A 20,432-nucleotide genomic window follows, 5' to 3' on the forward strand; every position below is an offset into this window, starting at 1 on the left:
AAAGAATTTCTAGAAACAAAATTTTACCAAAAAAATTTTGCGTCACAAGTGGCAGATGATTCGGACGTATTCTTGCCTATTTTAAAAAATTCTTAAAAGTACTTTCCTCAACATCTGCATGCGCATATCAGTTCTTTTGGAAGAATTAGTAGATTGAAAAATTTAAAAAATTTAAAAAATTAAAAAAAATTGAAAAATTTGAAAAATTTAAAAAATTTAAAAAATTTAAAAATTTTAAAAATACTAAATTTTGGGAAAAAAATTGAGGCGAGCAGAGCTTTCCAAAAGCGAACAAACTTGTTCTACCATACCCATCCACACACACACACTTAACGGTGTTCTTATATGGGACCTATATGGGAACTTCGAGGAGCCCTAGCTCCGAAACGAGGCCGGTTCCCCCCAAAATTTTTTTTTCTGGAATGTCTTAGAATGACGACTAGAATCTACTCCCAAAATTTCAACAAAATCTAAAGAAGACTTTAGAAGATAGGAAACACGGACGGACGGACGGACGGACGGACGGACGGACTAACAAAGTAACGTAGGATTTTTTCATTTCGTTTAAAGTACTGAAATTGACCAAAATGTATGAAAATGGGGCTTCTTGGAAGATTTTTTGCGTGGCCAAATTTTAAGCTGCAAGAACGTGTGATAGCTCGTTGAACTCGTACGGACGCCTAGTTTTTTTTAATGGTAATTTGGAGTCATTCGTATTTGAATTGTTGAACTTCAATATTTGCTGTGTATATGGTTCTGCAGTCTACGACAAAATTTTTTTTTGAAATTTTTTCTAGTAATAGGACTTGCGTCACGGGCGCTATGCTAACGGGCGCCCATGATTTGCATACTTTGAGGCGTGGTTCGGAAATCATGTCAAGTCGATAGTCCAGACCACACTTGTTAATTGACGTGAAAAGGCTGTTAATCAACCTTGCAACAACTAACTCATAAATTTTGAAAATTTAAACAGCGACCGTTAGCTGTCAATCTGTTTCTCTGTTTCATTAACGAATATTTTACCGAAAAAAAATGGTCTAGCCAGTGTTGATAACCATGACATCCTAAGTTCGAACGTTCCCAAACTCAGATCCTTGTCTAAAATTCTAATTTGACAAGCAATACGTTCATCACCCACACATCGTGAACGAAAATGTGGACGAAAAAAGATGTTAATTTGGCAGGACATTTGGTAAACTATGGCAATAACTCGTTACATTCTTCACGTACACAGCCGGCTGACAATTAATAGGCAATCAAGAATCCAATTTTCTGTCAATGCTTACAATCATTTATTCAAGCGATTAACAAATACCAAAACGAACAAAGGAAATATTAAGGTAGCCTCAATAAATTAAAACATACAAAAGTCGATTCATATTTATAACACGCAGTACAGCAGCAAAACAATTTTTTTTTTGTTTTTGCTTTTTTTTTTTCGTCTTCTTTTTCTCTCGTCCAAGATTAATATTCAACTCACCTCCGCATATCTCCATTTAAAAAACCATACGTGGCACATTGATTGACCACAGTTTGATTTGACTTTCTTTGTCTTTATTGGTAAGTTCTTGTTCAGAGATTTCGTTCGAGATGAGTTTTAATACCAACAACGAATTGCGATTAAGTTTAATATGAAAATGATGGATATGGATGTGTATTTATAAAGCTGTGCATTTGCATGGTGATGAGGGAACAAAATTACATATTATCAATGTAAAGCGATCGTGTTCGTACAATGCTATATTACAGTGTAACCAAGTCTTGTAACATACGAGAGCTCTCAAAAACCATTATTGTTAAAAATGAGAAATTATACCTTTTATACATCTCGTCGATGGAAACGATGTTCATATTACAAGAAGGAATATGTATAGAATATTATACATACTCGTTCTCGAAATGATCATGTGTGTAATAAAACGTTGATCGTTAAGCCAACATTATAAGAAAGAGTTCGTTGAACTGTTCCGAAACGTGTTTCTTTAATAAAATATTTTTCATAGATTTTTCTTCGCTTTAAAAATGTAAAACGAGTACTGGCATTTAGCGTTTTGCTACTTTATTTCAAATAACTTATAAGCGACGCGTGTACACTACACACATCTAGCATTTAGGTTCTTTATTCGATAAGAAATGAAATAGTCGCGCTTCAGGGTGCATTTATGATCATTTAGAGTTTATTATACAGCGCAACTGGTAGCACAAAAATGGTAAAAATTTAACGATCGAAGAAAAACCCAGATCTTATTGATGTTACACGCTTGAATCATCGTTAAAATTACAGTTTTGGTTGTTTCTCCTAATGTCGATTACTCATTCGTTAATTTCGTTATTAATCGAAATTTGTATGAATGAATCGACGGGCTATCGTAGGTCATTTAATTGAGTCATCCAGATTATAACAAATCTATTTGGTGCCGGATTTGGTGTCGTTTATTGAAAAGAGAAAGATTTCTTTTAAAAAAATTACGAATTCGACGAAAAATAATCGACCAAAAATGTGGTTTACTCATCATAAATCAATGACTAGTGTGGAAACGGCAGGCTTGTCGTAACAAAATCATGAAATCTGTTTACTCATTTGTGTGAAGTATCTTTTGCTCTCCTAAAAAATCTATTACTTCAATGTTATCAAACATTTTGTTTTGTAAGAAAGCACCAACCAGACAGAGATCATGGCTTTTCGTAACAAAATCATGAAATCTATTACTTCATATGTGTAAAGTATCTTTTACTGTTCTTCAAAATCTATTACTTCAATGTAATCAAACATTTTGTTTTATAAGTGAACACCAACCAGGCAGAGCTCATGGCTTTTCCCAACAAGATCATGAAATCTGTTACCTCGTCTGTGTAAAGTATCTTTTAGAGGCATTCTTTTGAAAAACAGCCTACCGAAATCGGACGCATTTTCCAGTGGACTTTTTTATATGTGCCTAGAAAGGTATTCGACCCTAGAAGCCAAAACCACATTCAAAAAAATTCTTCGAAGTTTGTGTAGCTGGTGAAAGGTGATCAAAAACCGAGAAATTGCAATTTTCTTACAAAAATTTCTCGAGGTACACGAGCCGTACAGGGTCGTGTGGGGTGTCATTAGAAAGGTATTCACAACAACTATTGAGCCAAATAGGGTCTTACTGGGTTTAAAATTCATCCATACTGAAATATGTGCAGTTAAAGTTTTCAACCGAAGACTTACACTGTTCATACAGAAATTTCTCGAGGTACACATAAGGTACATGGTCGTGTAGGGTATCATTTGAAAGGTAGTTTTATGTGCTTTTGGGCCAAATAGGGTCTTATGCGGTTTTGATGCATCTATAATGAAATAGAAGTTGAAATGTTAAAGTGCCCATATTTCATCGCATATGCATCTAAACCGCATGAGCCAAAATTTGGCCCAAAAGCACATAAAACTACCTTTCAAATGACACCCCACACGACCCTGTACGGCTCGTGCAACTGGAGAAATTTTTGTAGAAAAAAGTGCAAGTTTTCGGTTTTTGACCTTTCACCAGCCACGGAAACTTCGAAGAATTTTTTTGAAAGTGGTTTTGGCTTCTAGGGTCGAATACGTTTCTACGTCCGATTTCGGTAGGTCAAAAGAATCCCTCTTACTCTTCTTCAAAATCTATTACTTCAATGTTATCAAACATTTTGTTTTAAGCCAGAACACTAGCCAGAAATATCGCATTGCTTATTATTTCCATTATTGTCGATAGCAAATGACTACCCGATTCTATTAGGTTCATTGGTTCATTTGAAATTTATCTAAAAACACACACAAAATTCCGGCAGCTCTGGGGCATATTTAAAACGGCCGAACCCCGGATATATAACAATCGATTAACATATGTTCGCTGTAACCGATTACTGACGAGAAATTCAACACACTCAATTGTTAGATCCTTTTTCCGTTTGGTTATTCAAATTGAATTTTATTTGATTAAATTGTGTACCGATATTGATAGAAGTATTAAAATTATTATGCAATCGCCGGCACACCCACGGCCATGCAAAAATATATCCTGGCTATTTGGACGAATTAAAATGGTGTTTATGAGCAATTAAATATTTTTATGGAATAATTGCGAGCAATTTGGTTGTTGTTTATTTGAAACGGGCTAATTTCGTCAGTTCGTTGAATTTTAGTTTTTGTAAAGCTTTAATGAGAAAGATGAATTTCGTTTTTTTTTTCATTGAATTCTGAACTATTGAAATGTTTTTATAAATCAAACCCGAAATGACCGACCGTGCTAATAAATTCTTCACCTTTTTTATGAATTTTTTATTAGTCTTAAGTCAGTATATATTTCGTACGGCATTACACACAAAATACGCCAAGATAATAACCATGTCTTGAAATCTTCAGCAAAAATATTTCCACCAAGTCATCAGTGTTGATTATGACACATTTTATTATAACGGTACACCTTCCATAAATCCCATATAAATTCTCTTTGAATGCTAAAATGATTTTTAAGAGGAAAAAAGGTAAATTTATGTATTACCTACCTTAATTTTAATGTTTTAGAGAAGATTTTTCGGTTGAAAGCAATTAATACTAATGAGATGGGACAATCTGTGTATTTGTTTCTCTCTTGGACAGAAACGAAAAAAATTGATATTAATAATAAGCGGTGCATGACAAGCTAAAAATGAGACGAAATGGTGGTAAGGTGAAGAATATTTTTCTGGTACACACACACAATTTTCATGATAATTATGATTAAGAGAAATTATAATGACATCCACTCGAGAAATATAAAAAAACCGTCAGTTTCACAATTTTTTATTCCGGAATTTTGTTTTGTTTTGCCTTATTAAGTTGTAAGGCTTACAGAGCCGCATCGTAATTATCATTGAAATTACAAAGGATTTCCTTCTTTTCATAAATTGATGAACTTGCACTCGAGTAGAGAAACTCATTACTTCAGAAAACTTATGCTCATAAATATAATTAAGCTTTTGATCCTTACTTATGTACCAGATAAATCTTGAGCGGTTTTTCTTTTAAGTTTAATTCAAAAAGAAAATTCCATAGACGAGACACACATTAGATTGAAAGCTTGCTTTGTAATCAATACTTAATTTTGTGTTCAAATGAAAATTCAAAACTATGGCGTTCAATCATCGTCTGTTTCTGTTTCTGATTTTCACTCATAGGTTTACGTAAAATTGGAAAATTATAGACAACATTCCCATGCAAAGTATATGGAGTGGAGAGTCAACTAATTTACCAGTTCTGCGTAAATTTATAATTGAAAATTGCAATTTCCCTAGTACTCAACTGTTGTGTTTAGTGGCTGGGCGAAACGTAACTACGAAAATGAACTTCGAACGCTTTAGGTTTTTTTTTAAACTAAAAACTTGTTGCAAATAACGTTTTTCATAACTGCTTGATTGTAAAATCGATGAACCATGTTCGAACCAGCATATTTTTCATTCAATTCATGATTTCAAAGTTATCAATAGTTGTTGAACACAAATTCTCAACTGTCGGTATACTATTTTGCCTGGCGTCTATTATTGTGCTTTGGCTGAATCACGAGGACAATGTTTGTTTTAAGAGAAAACAGATTTTCAGACCGCAGGTCCCTGTTTCGGAACCTTTCACTATAATGTGTAGTCCTTGCTCTTACATTGTCACCCTGCTTAAGAGCGATATCGCCAAAACATCGAACAAAATCAGACATTTTGGGACAAGGGGTCACGAATATTATTGACTTACAGCTCATTCGATTCGTTGAACTTTTGCGAGTAAAACGTAGTACTATGTTTGGTGAACTTTTATTTTGTTGTCGACGCTCGAGGTCATGAAGTGAGGGTCTGCCAAAAGGGGCCCAAAATCGTTTTCTCGCGATTAGTCGAGTAAAACCGTTTTGGGAAAAAAAACTTTTTTCGCTAGCCTTGTAGGCCTTGAAGAGACGCACATTTTGAGTATACACACCACCAGGTCCATGTTGACCTGTTGGTGATATCAATCATTTTAGGTGAAAAAATAGGTGATTTTCCCAAGTCCCTGACCGGCTGCAGTGACATAAGTCCGAGACATGGTATGTATGGTGAGAGAGCCTAGCCTCTGTAGTACAATAACATGCAAAAACATCTTTGGATAAGTTTCACTGCAAAGGGTTGGATCGACTTTAGTGAAAGTCCACTTCAAGTCGACGACCGGCTGGTACATTCAGCTGAGACAGAAATAATTACGCATCTCGCAAAATCTGTAAAATGCTGAGATAACTTTAAGAACTTTCTTAAATGACCAACGTTTGCATCGTCTTTTTTTTTCAAACGCAAAATCTTCCACCAAGAGCTGACAACTTTCAAAAGCTATCAAACTATAAAAACTCGTTTAATTCATTAAATTATTTGTGAAAAAAAGGGAGCTAAATGTCAGTATGAAATATCCGGTTATAATTAGCAACATAAAAGTACTTGCTCCTGATGCATTAGGTTTTTAATTAGTTAATAATACGTACAGTGAACAAACTCTCGAACGCAGTTCAACGTTGAAGTTTTCCAAACTATTTGCTTTGTAAATAATTATCTGAAAGTTTAGCAGCTCCAATTAAAACATTTTCATTTAAACTTTTCATTTTTAATCATTCATCAGAAACGAATACAAAAAAAATGAATTCGTTTTGAATGCACCCCCATCACATTTAAATTAATCTCGATAACACTTCCTTTAAACTCACATACATAACCACCCAGTCACCCAGTCAACCGCTAATCTCTTTCATGCATTTCATATTTTTATTAGAAGTTCTATAGAAAAATGAGAGAAAATCACCGCGTCTACCGATTCCTTTGCAGCGCGTCATAAATTATTTCCTTTTCGCTGGTAAACACATAAAGAGGTAATCCCACATCCAATATGGTAGAATCAAATGAACAAATTCAAATCGATTTTCACCACAGAATAAGACCATAATTTTTATATCTCACGTAACATTTTATTTGAATTTCTATAACTTTTTCTCAAAATGTATTTAATGCCACATATTGACTACTCTATTCGGAATGGAGAAAATGCAGAAATAATGTGTAGATTTTGTGGCGAAAAGATGGGGAAAAAAAAATCTTTTACAAAATAAAAACCATAATTTTCTATAGATGAAAAGTAAATTTAATGTTCGCTTTCTGGTTGGATATAAACCGAATTTTATACTCTCTGTACTTATACTCATCAATTTATATTTCTGCACCTTTGCCACCACTTATCAAACGTCTGAGATATATAATTTTCAGTTTTATTTTTTTGGTGTAACAATGTAAACGATACAGCACATGAATTGTTAATAAAAACCGGTAGAACTATCAACTATGTATACTGGGCCATGATGGTGCCATATGAAAAATTAAAATTATTTTCATTCATTTTTCAATTTGCATAATTGAAAAAATTTGTTTGATTGTAATACTAGGCCCCACCTCTTGGGTGGGTCAGGTCCATTGACTGGCTTTTTTCTATAATTCCAGTCTTAGTTTTCTAACCATTTTTAAATGAGATCACAAAATTAAAGTCACATGAAAAGGTGATGTCTCTTTTATTCAGAAAACAGCAGTCATCACATGCTTCATTTTACTCAAATTTAATATAATTTTCTGCAGAAACAAAAAGAGCTATGAGTTGCTGGCCCAGCGAGCGATGTTTTGCTATTTTGCTCTATTACGAGTCTTTTTTATTGTCTCCTAAAAAGCGCTATGAGTGTCAAATAACAGAAAACATACAAAAAATACGCCATGAGTGGAAGATCCAGCGAGGTACGTTTAACACCTAATATGAGTCTCCTATATAGTCTACTAAAAGCGCTGAAAAGGTGGCGTATTTCCTGCCTACCTCTTGAAAAAATTTAACTCGTGTGAATTACGGCCCTCGCTTCGCTCTGGCCGCAAAGTTCACACTCATTCAAACATTTTAGGAACGAAAAAAATCTTTTAAGGATACAGATTTCACGCAAAAATTGTCGTATATCCCAGATTACTAGTCCAATTAAATTCCAATGTTCGAGTTTAACCACATGAATTACGCTACTGGTCGAAATTGATTTTTGAAGCCTCTGAGAATTACAAGAGCTATCAGTTTCTCAAGCAAGCAAGCAAAAACTCTTTTGGGAAGTACTTCTTAATTGTTAGACCAGAAATCCAGAATTTCACAACTCGTCAGATAAGAAATTTTTCTGGAAATCCGTTGCAAAAATGTCGTGGTATAACAAGTTATGTTTACAATTACTCCAAACTCACTACTCCAATATGTCATTCTCTGTCAATTAAAACAAAAAAATTGAAAATCGGGTAAAAATTACTCAAGTTATCGCGCGGTAACAAGAAAAAGCGTCTGTGTAGAATATCTCCCATCTCGTTGTTCGAATATTATCCATCAGCAAACTCAGCCTCAAGAGTTTCAATCTTCGTCGATTAAGACAAAATCTTTGAAAATCGGATAAGAATTATGGAAGTTATCGCGGTAACAAGTAAAAAACTCTCTTGAGAATTACTCCCAACTCATATCTCCAATATTGCCCATCTACGAACTTAACCTCATGATTTTCATTCTCCGTCGATTAAAACCAAAATTTTGCAAATCGGTAAAGAATTACTCGAGTTATCGAGTCCACAAGTGTACTGACGTTTTCTGTATTTAACGTTTTTTGCCAATGTGGAACATTTTCAAAATATCAAAGTGAACTTAGCGTTACGGACATTTAAGGGTATTTTCTTTCATAAGACCCTGACTTTCAGTCAAGGGAATAAACTCCGGGTGTGGGGCGCACCAAAAAACCGAGTCATTTCTACTGCTCGTGCAAATTAAAATGAAGAAGTAACTTCATATGAAACCCGGTGTGTATACGCTCATATATAACTTCATCATCAGGCAGCCTATATCCAAATTAACGTACACTAAAATAACAGAACCGTAGATTACATTTATATTTTACATATTACCATTACATATCAGACATAAAACATATATTTTCAGTGAAAACTTTATTTTACGGCAACCCGAAAAAGTTCGCTTGTTGAATTTTAATGAATTTAGAAAATGTTGAAATCACACTAAAAAAAAAAAAAGTTAAAAGCTACAAAAAGAGAACCAGAACCGTCTTCTGATGAAATGGCAAAATAAGATCATTAGTTGGGCGGAATAATGAGAAGCTTTTTAAGCTATGGGTGAATTAAAGCTAATTGCAAGGTATTTAAATTGAAGCTCCCATCTGCTTTTTTTGGTTCTGTTTTGCCTGCTGTAATACGTGCATAAATAGTATCGTACGTTACGTAGTTATATGTCACTGGTTCGGAATGGGTTACAACTGATTTGGACAAATGAATGGGGTTAGTGAGGAAAAAACCATCAAACTAAAAGGAAAATTGTTTCTCATGGAACGAAATTAATGAATGACTGGGGTTTTTTTTACAGTTGTTTTGTCGTATTAATCGTTGCAGTTCTGTCATTTATATAAATACGAATTGCGAAATTAAATGTATCGAGTGTAAATAAACAAAAACGATTGCTCTCGGTTTTAAATTGAACGATACTCGCTAAAAGCGGTGGAGGCCTCTCCATCTGAGCATGATTTATTTTACAAGCGCAACCGATTGCGGAAAAACTTCAATTTATTTGCTTTATTTGCTATTATTCCGGCCAACAAGGTTTGTACTTTTATGTAAACTGACAGAAACGATGGTTACAATCATTAAATGGACAGATTTTTAGCAAGAGAAAATGTTTTTCTTTAATTGAAAACAACATTTTCGAAGATAAAATGGGGAAATATCGTGATTTCGTCGCTCATTTTTCACATTTGTTAGAGATAACGATGTTCTTTGGATTCGATTCCAGTACTTGCTTCGGTGCCACCATAGAAACCTGTAGCTAAAAAAAGTAACCTCCTGGCGGCGTTAAGAAATAGTATTTTGAGCAACAAGTTTTGAAATGTTGATTTTTTGGAACTAGTTCAAATTTTTGTTACGAGCGGAGCGAGCGATCAAAACAGATCGGAAATGAAAAAGGACATTCCAACACTCAAATGAGTTACAAATGTTGTATTGTGACGCTCGGTTGCAGAAACAACTATTTACAATCCATAAATGTAATAACGGAAAGAAAATGCCAAATAAATCACTCTAATTTTTCCCAATTTTATTTGTCATTTTCCAAAAGATTTGCTGGTATAGACTGAACGTAATGACGACTGAAAGAGTCCTCTCAAAGACGCTGATGAATAATTTCGAAAAATGACGAAAAGCTTTATGATCCCGACACAAAATTGTGTAACTATTTCGAATTAATAAATCCCTTTTTGCACAGACAGCCCAATTTGCGTTTTATTTTCTCATCTGGAGTTTTGTATACACATTTCTGTCGTTTGACTTAAAAGGCTTATGAGAACCAATTTCGAATTAAATCCTTTTACCAACAGTAAATTATAAATTTTTGGTGAACATCGACGGGGATGATGTATTTTAATATTATATTGGGTGGAATATGACTAGCATTCTTTTAGGAATGTGCTTTCAAAAATGGTTTTATGTTTTGATCTGATTTTGAATATTCGCAATTTAATTTTTGGTTTTTTTGTTTGTTTGAAAAAGCTTTCAACAACGCATAATCAAGGCAAAATATCTGTTATGAAAAGAATAATTAAAAAAATATTTTTTTTTAAATTTAAATCTCAACTAGAACGTTTCATATGTTCGAAAAGGGGTTATTATCTCAACCATTGGAAAATACAATTTTCAATGAAATTCAACAAATCGCCACGATTTTATATTCGATAAACTCATATTGAAAATAATTTATTTCCTTTTTTTAATTAAAAAAATAAATCCTTTCAACATCAACACCGAAAAGTTAATATGGAACAATAGTCCAATTTTTTTGTTGGTGGAATGAAAATAATTCGCAAAATTAAAACAAGTTAACAATGTTCCAATGTTCGAATTGAATTTTTATTTAAAACAAAAAGCTCAAATCTACATATTTTCGCTTTCGATTATTTTACTTTTTTTCCCGTTTCGTATGGGCATGTGTACTATATTGCACCCAACAACAAAAAACCAGTCCATATCTACACCACCATATTCACCACATGAACAAACTTAATTTGACATTTTGCTTTAACCCTGAAACCCGGAACACACCGAAAATAATCAAAAGTACTCCACTTTTTTTTCATTTATGTTAAATTATATTAAAAACCAGTGCACACCAGTTCATCACCCCCATTTTCCGAATGATTTTTATTTTTTAATTTATATAAATATCAGCTTTATTCAGCAGTTGTGCTCACTCATTGATAACTGTGCACGAGATAAACGTGAAATGTGTAATGGAATTGATTTTCAATAAAATATTTGTCGACCGCATTTGAAAGACACAAAAAAAGCACGATTCGGAATCTGAAATCGAGCGTAGAAATTTGTGTTTTTTTGAATTTTATTTTAAAAATCGAATCGATCGACGATTAAACTTTGATTATTGTAAAAATACCGACAATACTTTAGCCCACACATTTTCCCCCCCAGGTTTTTCGTTGCACAAATGTGTGCATTTTATTTGAATTAAATTTAAAATTAATTTATTGGTAAAATTGAATTTATTGGCCCTTTTGTTTTTTCTGTTTTTTTTTTTTCAAATTAAAATCTGAATTATGAATGCAATTACTTCAATTAATGGAAATCATTTTTCGATTGTATTCGATTAATCGAAATGAACGTACACGCACAATGACACCGTATGCTTTTATTTCGTGAACAATTTTGTTGTGGCAACAGAACGGATTAATAGAAAAATTCTGATGGTTCCGAAATTCCGAAATGGTTTTTCGAACATTTTCAATAAAACAGCGGTATCGACATCGGAATTCGAATTGATTATTGACCGGCAATATTCGTTCAATTCAATCAACCGGAAAAAGGATTCCTAATAGTTATAATCACAGAAAAATTAAACTCAGACCGATATCCGTTTTGTTTTTGTTGTTTTTTTTTCCAAGGTCTGCGGTTTCGTTTGTTGTTTGATGAAAACATCCTGAGTAAACAAAATCATTGTAGAACGTCTAAGACTGGCATCTGAAATGAACCACGAATCATCGAAAAATAAAAGAATAATTCTGTTACAGACGGCAAACATATGAACAGTATTATTATCAGGTCTATTACTTCCATCGATCAAAGTATTTTTAATCTGTTGATTTCAAATCTTGTACTTCAATTTTCTTAACATTCATTTTACTATACAAATGGACCATATTGAACAGAGCTTGTCATTATTTTTGTCGTCGGTATCGATAACAGATGAATAAGGTGTGACGTGTGACAGGTTAACGTCAGATTATCTTTCTCGCTATTTCATTTAAAATGTCTCGGCATGATATCGTCTAACATTAACATCTGAAAATTAAAGCTGAACCCATTGATCTCGTCGTATAGGTCAAATGCATTGATCCTGTCGTATTCAAACATTATTCAACTGAAGAATTTCTGAATTTTCTTTTACTCTAGCATGGACAACAGTTCCGATTTGAGCGAAAACTTAATACGTATTTCGACGCACTATATGCAGTTTAGAAATACTATTCCTTTCCTTTACCATTTCAAACACGAAAAAGTCTAGTGAATTATAACTGAAAATTTTGAACTCAACTCTAACAGTAAAATTTACTAAAAAAATGATTTCTCCTCTCTTTACAGATTATCCTCGTGTTGAAGTCGGTCCAGACAATCCACTTCAAGTCGAACGGGAAACCACCGCCAAGCTCGAGTGCAATGTTGACGCAAAGCCAAAAGTAAGCAACGTGCGATGGACACGAAATGGTCGATTTATCAGCTCATCACTGACGCATACGATTCATCGTGTATCGATACAAGATGCTGGCAAATATGCCTGTTCCGCTGACAATGGCCTGGGCAAAGTCGGCGAAGAGGAAATTATTCTGGACGTCCTGTATCCGCCAGTTGTTGTTATTGAATCGAAAACACGAGAAGCTGAGGAACGGGAAACCGTTCGGATTAAATGCAATGTGACATCGAATCCGGAACCGGTTACTGTTGAATGGTTTAAGGAAGGTAGCCCGGATTTCCGGCATTCCGGTGATGTCTTGGAGCTGACTTCCGTGAGAGCCGATCACGCAGGTAAATCTTTTTTGTTTCAAAATTATTTATTTCTGAGTTCGCTAGATTTGAATAGGACGCAGCAGTATGAACCTTCTACAAAACTTACTCTTCTTCAGGTACTTACATCTGCAGAGCTGTAAACATTATGATGCCGTACGGTGGCAAACGCGTCGAACGGATCGGAAATGCTACTGTAGCTCTATTAGTGCGTCATCGACCTGGCCAAGCTTCTATCAATCCGAGCAAACCTGTCGTTCACGTCGGAAACGGTGTAACATTAACGTGTTCAGCAAATCCTCCTGGTTGGCCAGTGCCACAATTTAGATGGTTCCGAGATGTTGAGGGTGAAATATCATCACAAACCATTCTGGCGCAAGGCTCGCAATACGTCATTCCACGAGCTCATCTCGGTAGCGAAGGGAAATACCATTGTCACGCTGCTAACGAATTGGGTCATGGTGATATGGCTACGATTACACTTGAAGTGCATCAACCACCACAATTCTTGGCCAAATTACAGCAGCATATGACCAGAAGAGTTTCCGATTCCGATTTTGCCGTCAATTGCAGCGCAAAGGCAAAACCGAAACCAACGATCCGATGGTTGAAGGATGGCAAAGAAATTAGTCCGGACTTGAATTTGTACGAAGTGCGAACGAGTCCCGTCGAAGGACCGAATGGAATGGTTACCGTCCAAAGTATGCTGCGATTCAATGGCAAAGCGAGACCAAATGAAAACGAATTGATTCCCGGTGATCGTGGACTGTACACTTGTCTGTACCAGAATGAAGTTAATTCCGGTAACTCGAGCATGCATTTGAGAATCGAACATGCGCCGATCATTTTGCATCAGTACAACAAGGTGGCGTACGATATTCGTGAAAATGCAGAAGTTCGATGCAAAGTGCAGGCATATCCGAAACCAGAATTCCAATGGCAATTCGGTAACAATCCATCACCGTTGTCGATGTCATCCGAAGGACATTACGAAATTATCACAACGACCGACAATAACGATATCTACACCTCCGTGCTGAAAATCAACCACTTAACGCACAACGACTACGGCGAATATTTATGCAGAGTGGTCAATTCACTGGAAACGATTCGGGCACCCATTCGTCTCCAACCGAAAGGAGCGCCGGAAAAACCAAATAACCTTCAGGCTGCCGACGTTGGTCCCAATTTCGTTTCACTACTTTGGGACCCTGGATTTGACGGTGGTCTTACCCAGACGAAATTTTTCGTTTCATATCGTAAAGTGGCAGTACCCCACGACGAGCAAATGATGCCGGATTGTGGCACGAACACCATAAGCAGCACCGAATGGATGGAACATGATTGTCACCAAGACAATCCATGCAAAGTCCCTGCATTGGATCAACACCAAAGTTACGTTTTGAAGGTCAAGGCTCTGAATACCAAAGGCTCATCGGAGTATTCAAATGAAATCATGACAACAACCAAAGTTGACAAAATCCCAACACCTGAACACGTCACTTTCGATCCGTCCTCCAGAACACTCAGAGTCAATGTCGGCCCGACGTGTTTGTCATTGATCGCCATTGTTGAATCGGTCTTTAACGGCAATACAGCTCAAGCTGAGTGGCAGATCGTTGAAACAGTAGCAATTAAAGCGAACGGACATTCATCCACACATGAGGATGCAATTATCGAACATTTAGTCACAGCACGCAGAAGCAGTGCGAGATCACTTGGAATACCTGATGATGAATTCCCACCATTCGAAGACGAACTGAATCCACGCGTTCGAGTCAAACTCTGTTTGAAAGCTAATCACGAACACTGCGGTGATTATACAGAGGCTGAGAGTAAGTTTTAACAATTTCCTGCGGTGCAACACCATTTTCTAATCGTCTAATTTTCACACAGTTGGCCCATCTTACATTGCCGAAGCATCCGCTCTAGCCACACCGACACTGATCGCCATCATTGTTTCATGCATTGTATTCGCTCTGTTCGTCGGTTTGTTGTTAATGTTCTGCCGATGCAAGCGAAAGCAATCGAAGAAAGGCGTTCAAGCTAAGGACTACGAAATGGACTCGGTACGGCCATCGATTGTGGCCCAACAAAATCAGGCTCCACCACCGTACTATCCGGCTAGTGGTTTGGAAAACAAGGCACTCGAGCATTCAATGGACCTAGCACTGGCCATGGAAGAGCAGAAAGTGGCCGTTTATGGAACGCAAAATGGTTACGGTTACCATCCACAACAATCGCTTCAAGTACCTGGGCAACATATAACTGGAAATGAATGTGAGTAGACAAAAGAATTTTTGGTTTTTTTTTTTCGGTTGTTTTAATCAGTGACAAAATACAAACGAGAAAACTGGGAGTTGAAGTTGAGTATACTCCAATTGCGGGCTAAGCTTAAAGCTATATGCCGGCATTTAAACGTGTTTTTATCGCGATTGTACATGACATTATGTTGACGTTATTGTTGGGTTTGCAAATTTTTATTTTTTAATTTAATTAAACAAAAAAATATTTGCTGAACCATTGCCTTCGCGGTTGGTTTCATTATTATGCGAACTTTGTTGGTTTTTTTTTCTTCATTCGAATCAGGCATGAGCGCCGACGGAGAAACCTCGGCGGCGGCTAGCCGAAAAAAATTTCTCGGCGGCGGCGAAAAAGTCGGCTTGAGCCGGCTTAAAACGGCTCGGCTGGAGGTTCCTTTTAACTTTTTTTCAAAATAAAAACGTTTAGATAAATTCATGGAAAATGAACTAGTAAGAACTGGTCTTGTTACAAGCAAGTCTCTAAGTCTAATGTTCACTAACACGTCAAGTTTTATTGCCTCAAAACTTGAACTAAATGGAAAATCATGCTCCGGTACACTCATTTAACTCATTAAGAAAATGGTTTTCGATAAGAAATCGAAAGCTCACGAAAATCAAGTAAAAATTGAAAAGAAAAAAAATCGAGAAAATTCGCAAAGATCGATAAAGTTTTCTCAAATTTGTGAATTAACTGATTGTGCGCCTTCGGCTCGTTCCGCAAAGGTCATACTTGCCAAAACAACAAACTTAGAAGCGAGGACGTAATATACCATTCTGGAAAATTCATGAAAATTCAAGAAAATTTTCAAAATTTTCTTAATTTTGAAAAAAAAAATTCAAAAAGTACTTGAGCTGCTTAGGATCAACAGGAATCTCGGTTTTCAAAATTATTTCACCTTTCGAAATCTTTATTTCATTTTCCAGCCGTTTCAAGCCGGCCTGAGCCGTGTTTTTGGCACCGGCTCGGCTGCGGCGCGACTTGCTCAAAAATGGCCGGCGGCGGCTTGATCGGCGGCTTATTTTCGGCGGCGCTCATGTCTGATTCGAATTTAATGCTTTTTGACATTTTTGTGTGTAAAATACGGAATGAAATGACGTCGCTGTTTTAAGCTCTCTATTTACTGTGTTTTTGAAAAAAAAAAATGAGAGAGAAAGAAAACGTGGAAAAGCCAAACTTACACAGATGTACATATTGTGTGTTGCATCGTTTGCATTCATTAAAACGAAATTATTTTTCTTTCGCTTTTTAAGCTTTTGGCTTTCCGCTTTTTTTCCCCCATTCGAAAGGATTAAAAATTCCATTTGGAAACCTAAAACAATAAGAGAGAAAAAACATAAATTTACTGTAGCTAGCCGACGAGAAAAATGTTTGTTCAAATCAGTCAAGCATTACCGTGCTATGTAACTGCCACTTCAAAGTGCCTTCGTTCCTGTGACGAATTGTATAATGCTAATGGGGATTTGGTGAAAACTTTTCAAATGAAACAATGTGTCCTTTGCACTCTGTGGTGGTGGAACAGACATCACTCCTATAACAGTTTTCTGTGTCGAACATCTGTTCTCGCACTTTGCCTTCAGTGCTGATTAAAATTCTTCAGTGCCGTCGAAACGTTTCTTTAGTTTATCTTTTAGCGACCACCGATGTGGATACACATAGCTCGTCAAACCGATTTCGTTAATGTCTTTCAATGGAATCTAATTTTGTGGTCAGGAAAATGTTTCACGGCAGTTGTTTAGTCTCGCAGATACAGAAATGGCAATCGAATTTCAGCCGAGATTTGCTTCAGTTGATTTTCAGCTGATTCAATCCATATGCATGTTTAAACGGTTGTACTGGTTGTACCACTACCACTGTTGAATCCGTACAAACACTCGTCACCAGTTTTGTCAATCCGCCAAAAAACCCTAAAGGGTGAAAGTGTGACCTTCTTTCTACTTACAAAATTACTGATATCGCTGAGGGTGACGCATTCTGCGCATCAGCGCAAAAGTTTTACCAACAAAAAAAAAAAATTATTTTTTATTTATGATTTATTATTAAAACTGGTCATTTCTGACCAACCATCAATTACGAGGATCCAGTGATGCCAGGTAACTTTAGTCTGGTTCATTAGATTGATGAATGTTCAAGCTTTATTGATGCTCACGTCAGTACAAGGTCAGAAGGTTTCTTTCTCTTCAGTCGTCTTGTCAAATCGGTTGAATTCAGTAGCTGAGTTGCTTCTTCATTGATGTGATTTTGAAGCTTTATATGATGTTTTAAAGCCATCTGTTCAATGACTTCATGGACCATTGAGATTCCTAGGTCTCGATGAAGGTCACTGTTACGGATGTACCAAGGAGCGTTGACTGCATTTCTCAATACACGGTTCTGAAAACGTTGTATGGAGTCTTTGTGGCACTGAGCTGCACATCCCCAAAGTTGGATTCCATATACCCAAATAGGCTTGAGTACTTGATTGTAAAGTAGGATCTTGTTGTAAATTGATACTGGTGAGTTTCTGCCCATGAGCCAGTAGATCTGTCTGTACTTAATACGTACAAAAAATTGACCCAAAAAATTTAAGAAAGAAAATTTTAGAAAAAAATTGCGTCACAAGTGGCAGATGATTCAGGACATATTTTTCCCGGTTTTAACTATTTTCCTAACAGTAGTTTCCTCCGACTTGCTGTATGTGTTGCCAATACTTTCGTAACATGATTCATCTGATACAGTTGCCATTCATTTAGAAGGATTTTGTAGTAATTTATTTCGATAATGATGTCTCGGTTATGTAGCACACGATGTAAGAGGAGTTGTTTCTGCATGAATGTTTTGTAACTGAACCACAGACGATAAGCTTTTCGAAGAGGGAATTCTGTTTTAATTTGATTTTTGTGTAACGCTTTTAGCATACAATGTTGCAAGCAAAAATATCAGTTGGTTAATACAATAGGTGAACTGATGGCACTTCATTCTCAAAACTATCTGCAAATTTTCATTTTGTTTATCGAATTATTAGCATAATATCAAATTCTACCGAAAGATACTTTAAACGCCCTTCTCTCGTGATTCTACAAATAATACGAACAAAGTTTTGCTAAATTATTCCCCAATTTAGATGGGAATTTCAGATATGATGTCGGAAAACTTCTAAACGAAATGTACGAAGCCAAATTGAATTGTTTAACAACATTTGTAGTAATGCTACAGAGAGTATCCAGCATAAAGGTGTATCAATATTTAACATGTTCCGGTAAAATTTCAGAATGGATATCCATATCCAATAGGGCGTATCGAATTTTGAGAATTTTAAGGGTCGCGATAGCCTGTGTGCGGAAAACGTAGATCATTGAAAACTAATTCCAGGCATATGGTTGATGGATCCGAAGGTGCCCGGGAAGAAGTCCCCCCGGACGACTTTAACTTTCAAATGGTCATAACTCGGAAAGTTGAGAGTATTTCTGAAAACAATGTTCTAGCAGGATGTAGAGCGTTAAAAACTCTACAAAACTGCCAAAGAAACCGATGGTCCAAAAGGTGTGTCTGTCGAGGTTTTCTAACATCGAAAGTTCGACATTTTCGTTTTTGACTTTTATTTCCTGAGAGACAAATTATTAAGTTTAGCTTTTGGCATGAGGTTGTAGAGGAGGTCGAGTACTACCAGTACACTAGGCATTGTCCCGGTCGGCGATCCATCCGAAACCCCTTTTTTGAATGGACTTTTTAAGTGTACCCACGTCGCCCACGAAGCCATTGCAGACAATGTAACCGGTGTTGCTGAGTCGGTGTAGCACATTTTGTACTACAAAATCTGAGAAAGTGAAATTTGTGAGAAAAACAAATAATCGTTTTAATTAGTTATTTGACCCACGAACAGTAGTAAGAGGTCGATTTCGTTGCAAATACACATTTTTCGATATTTTTACAAAAGGTTGAACTTCGTGGTATACCGTGTCAATATAATGTGCTACATCGAGATCCCAAATATTTTGTAAAAGAGTTCCGCTACTGTTATGGAATATTATGTGCACTTACTGGCCAAGGTTACCTCGACTCAGCAACACCGGTTACAGTGTCTGCACTGGCTTCGTGGGCGACGTGGGTACACTTAAAAAGTTCATTCATTAATGTTGAAAAAGTTGTTTCGGATGGATCGCCGACCGGGACAATGCCTAGTGTACTGGTAGTACTCGACCTCCTCTACAACCTCATGCCAAAAGCTAAACTTAATAATTTGTCTCTCAGGAAATAAAAGTCAAAAACGAAAATGTCGAACTTTCGATGTTAGAAAACCTCGACAGACACACCTTTTGGACCATCGGTTTCTTTAGCAGTTTTGTAGAGTTTTTAACGCTCTACATCCTGCTAGAACATTGTTTTCAGAAATACTCTCAACTTTCCGAGTTATGACCATTTGAAAGTTAAAGTCGTCCGGGGGGACTTCTTCCCGGGCACCTTCGGATCCATCAACCATATGCCTGGAATTAGTTTTCAATGATCTACGTTTTCCGCACACAGGCTATCGCGGCCCTTAAAATTCTAAAAATTCGATACGCCCTAATATCCAATCAACCGCACTGAGTAGCACTCAGTAGCACATACAACGAACAGCCATACAACATTCAATTCTGATTTTATATTTAAGTATTTCGAATACTACAAACAGGAAAATGTTTATTTTGTTTATCCGGATGATGAATAGTTTAATGAAACAACAATTGAATATGGGAAGGCCATCATATATCCAAAAACATTGTGCATACAATGGTCGTACACGTCTTTTACGGGGAGAAAAAGTAACCAACTTACCAACGAAAATAAATTAGTTTTTCAATTTGAATATTTCGATACTACAATCCCATCACATTATGCAATGCTTCGGAGACTTATTATTCATTGTAGTGGATTGATTCCTATTGATATACTTAATTATTATACTTAACTTAATACGTTGAAATTCCACCACAAATTCCACTCACTGATTGACTAACCGTTATTACTTCAGTACTGCGGTGATTTGATTGACA

At 36.1% G+C, this 20,432-nt stretch overlaps 1 protein-coding gene across 2 annotated transcripts in view; it reads left to right on the forward strand.

Annotated features, from left to right (window-relative positions):
* LOC119082764 (hemicentin-1) overlaps positions 1–20,432 on the forward strand; it is a 163,467-nt gene that overhangs the window by 117,733 nt on the left and 25,302 nt on the right. For both annotated transcript variants that reach the window (XM_037192352.1, XM_037192351.1), the window contains exons 5-7: positions 12,700–13,140; positions 13,239–14,954; positions 15,016–15,399. In XM_037192352.1, coding sequence (XP_037048247.1) covers positions 12,700–13,140; positions 13,239–14,954; positions 15,016–15,399 — 2,541 coding nt within the window. The remainder of the gene's footprint in view (positions 1–12,699; positions 13,141–13,238; positions 14,955–15,015; positions 15,400–20,432) is intronic.

Source organism: Bradysia coprophila, unplaced genomic scaffold, assembly GCF_014529535.1.
Source record: "Bradysia coprophila strain Holo2 unplaced genomic scaffold, BU_Bcop_v1 contig_476, whole genome shotgun sequence".
Classification (NCBI taxonomy): domain Eukaryota; kingdom Metazoa; phylum Arthropoda; class Insecta; order Diptera; family Sciaridae; genus Bradysia; species Bradysia coprophila.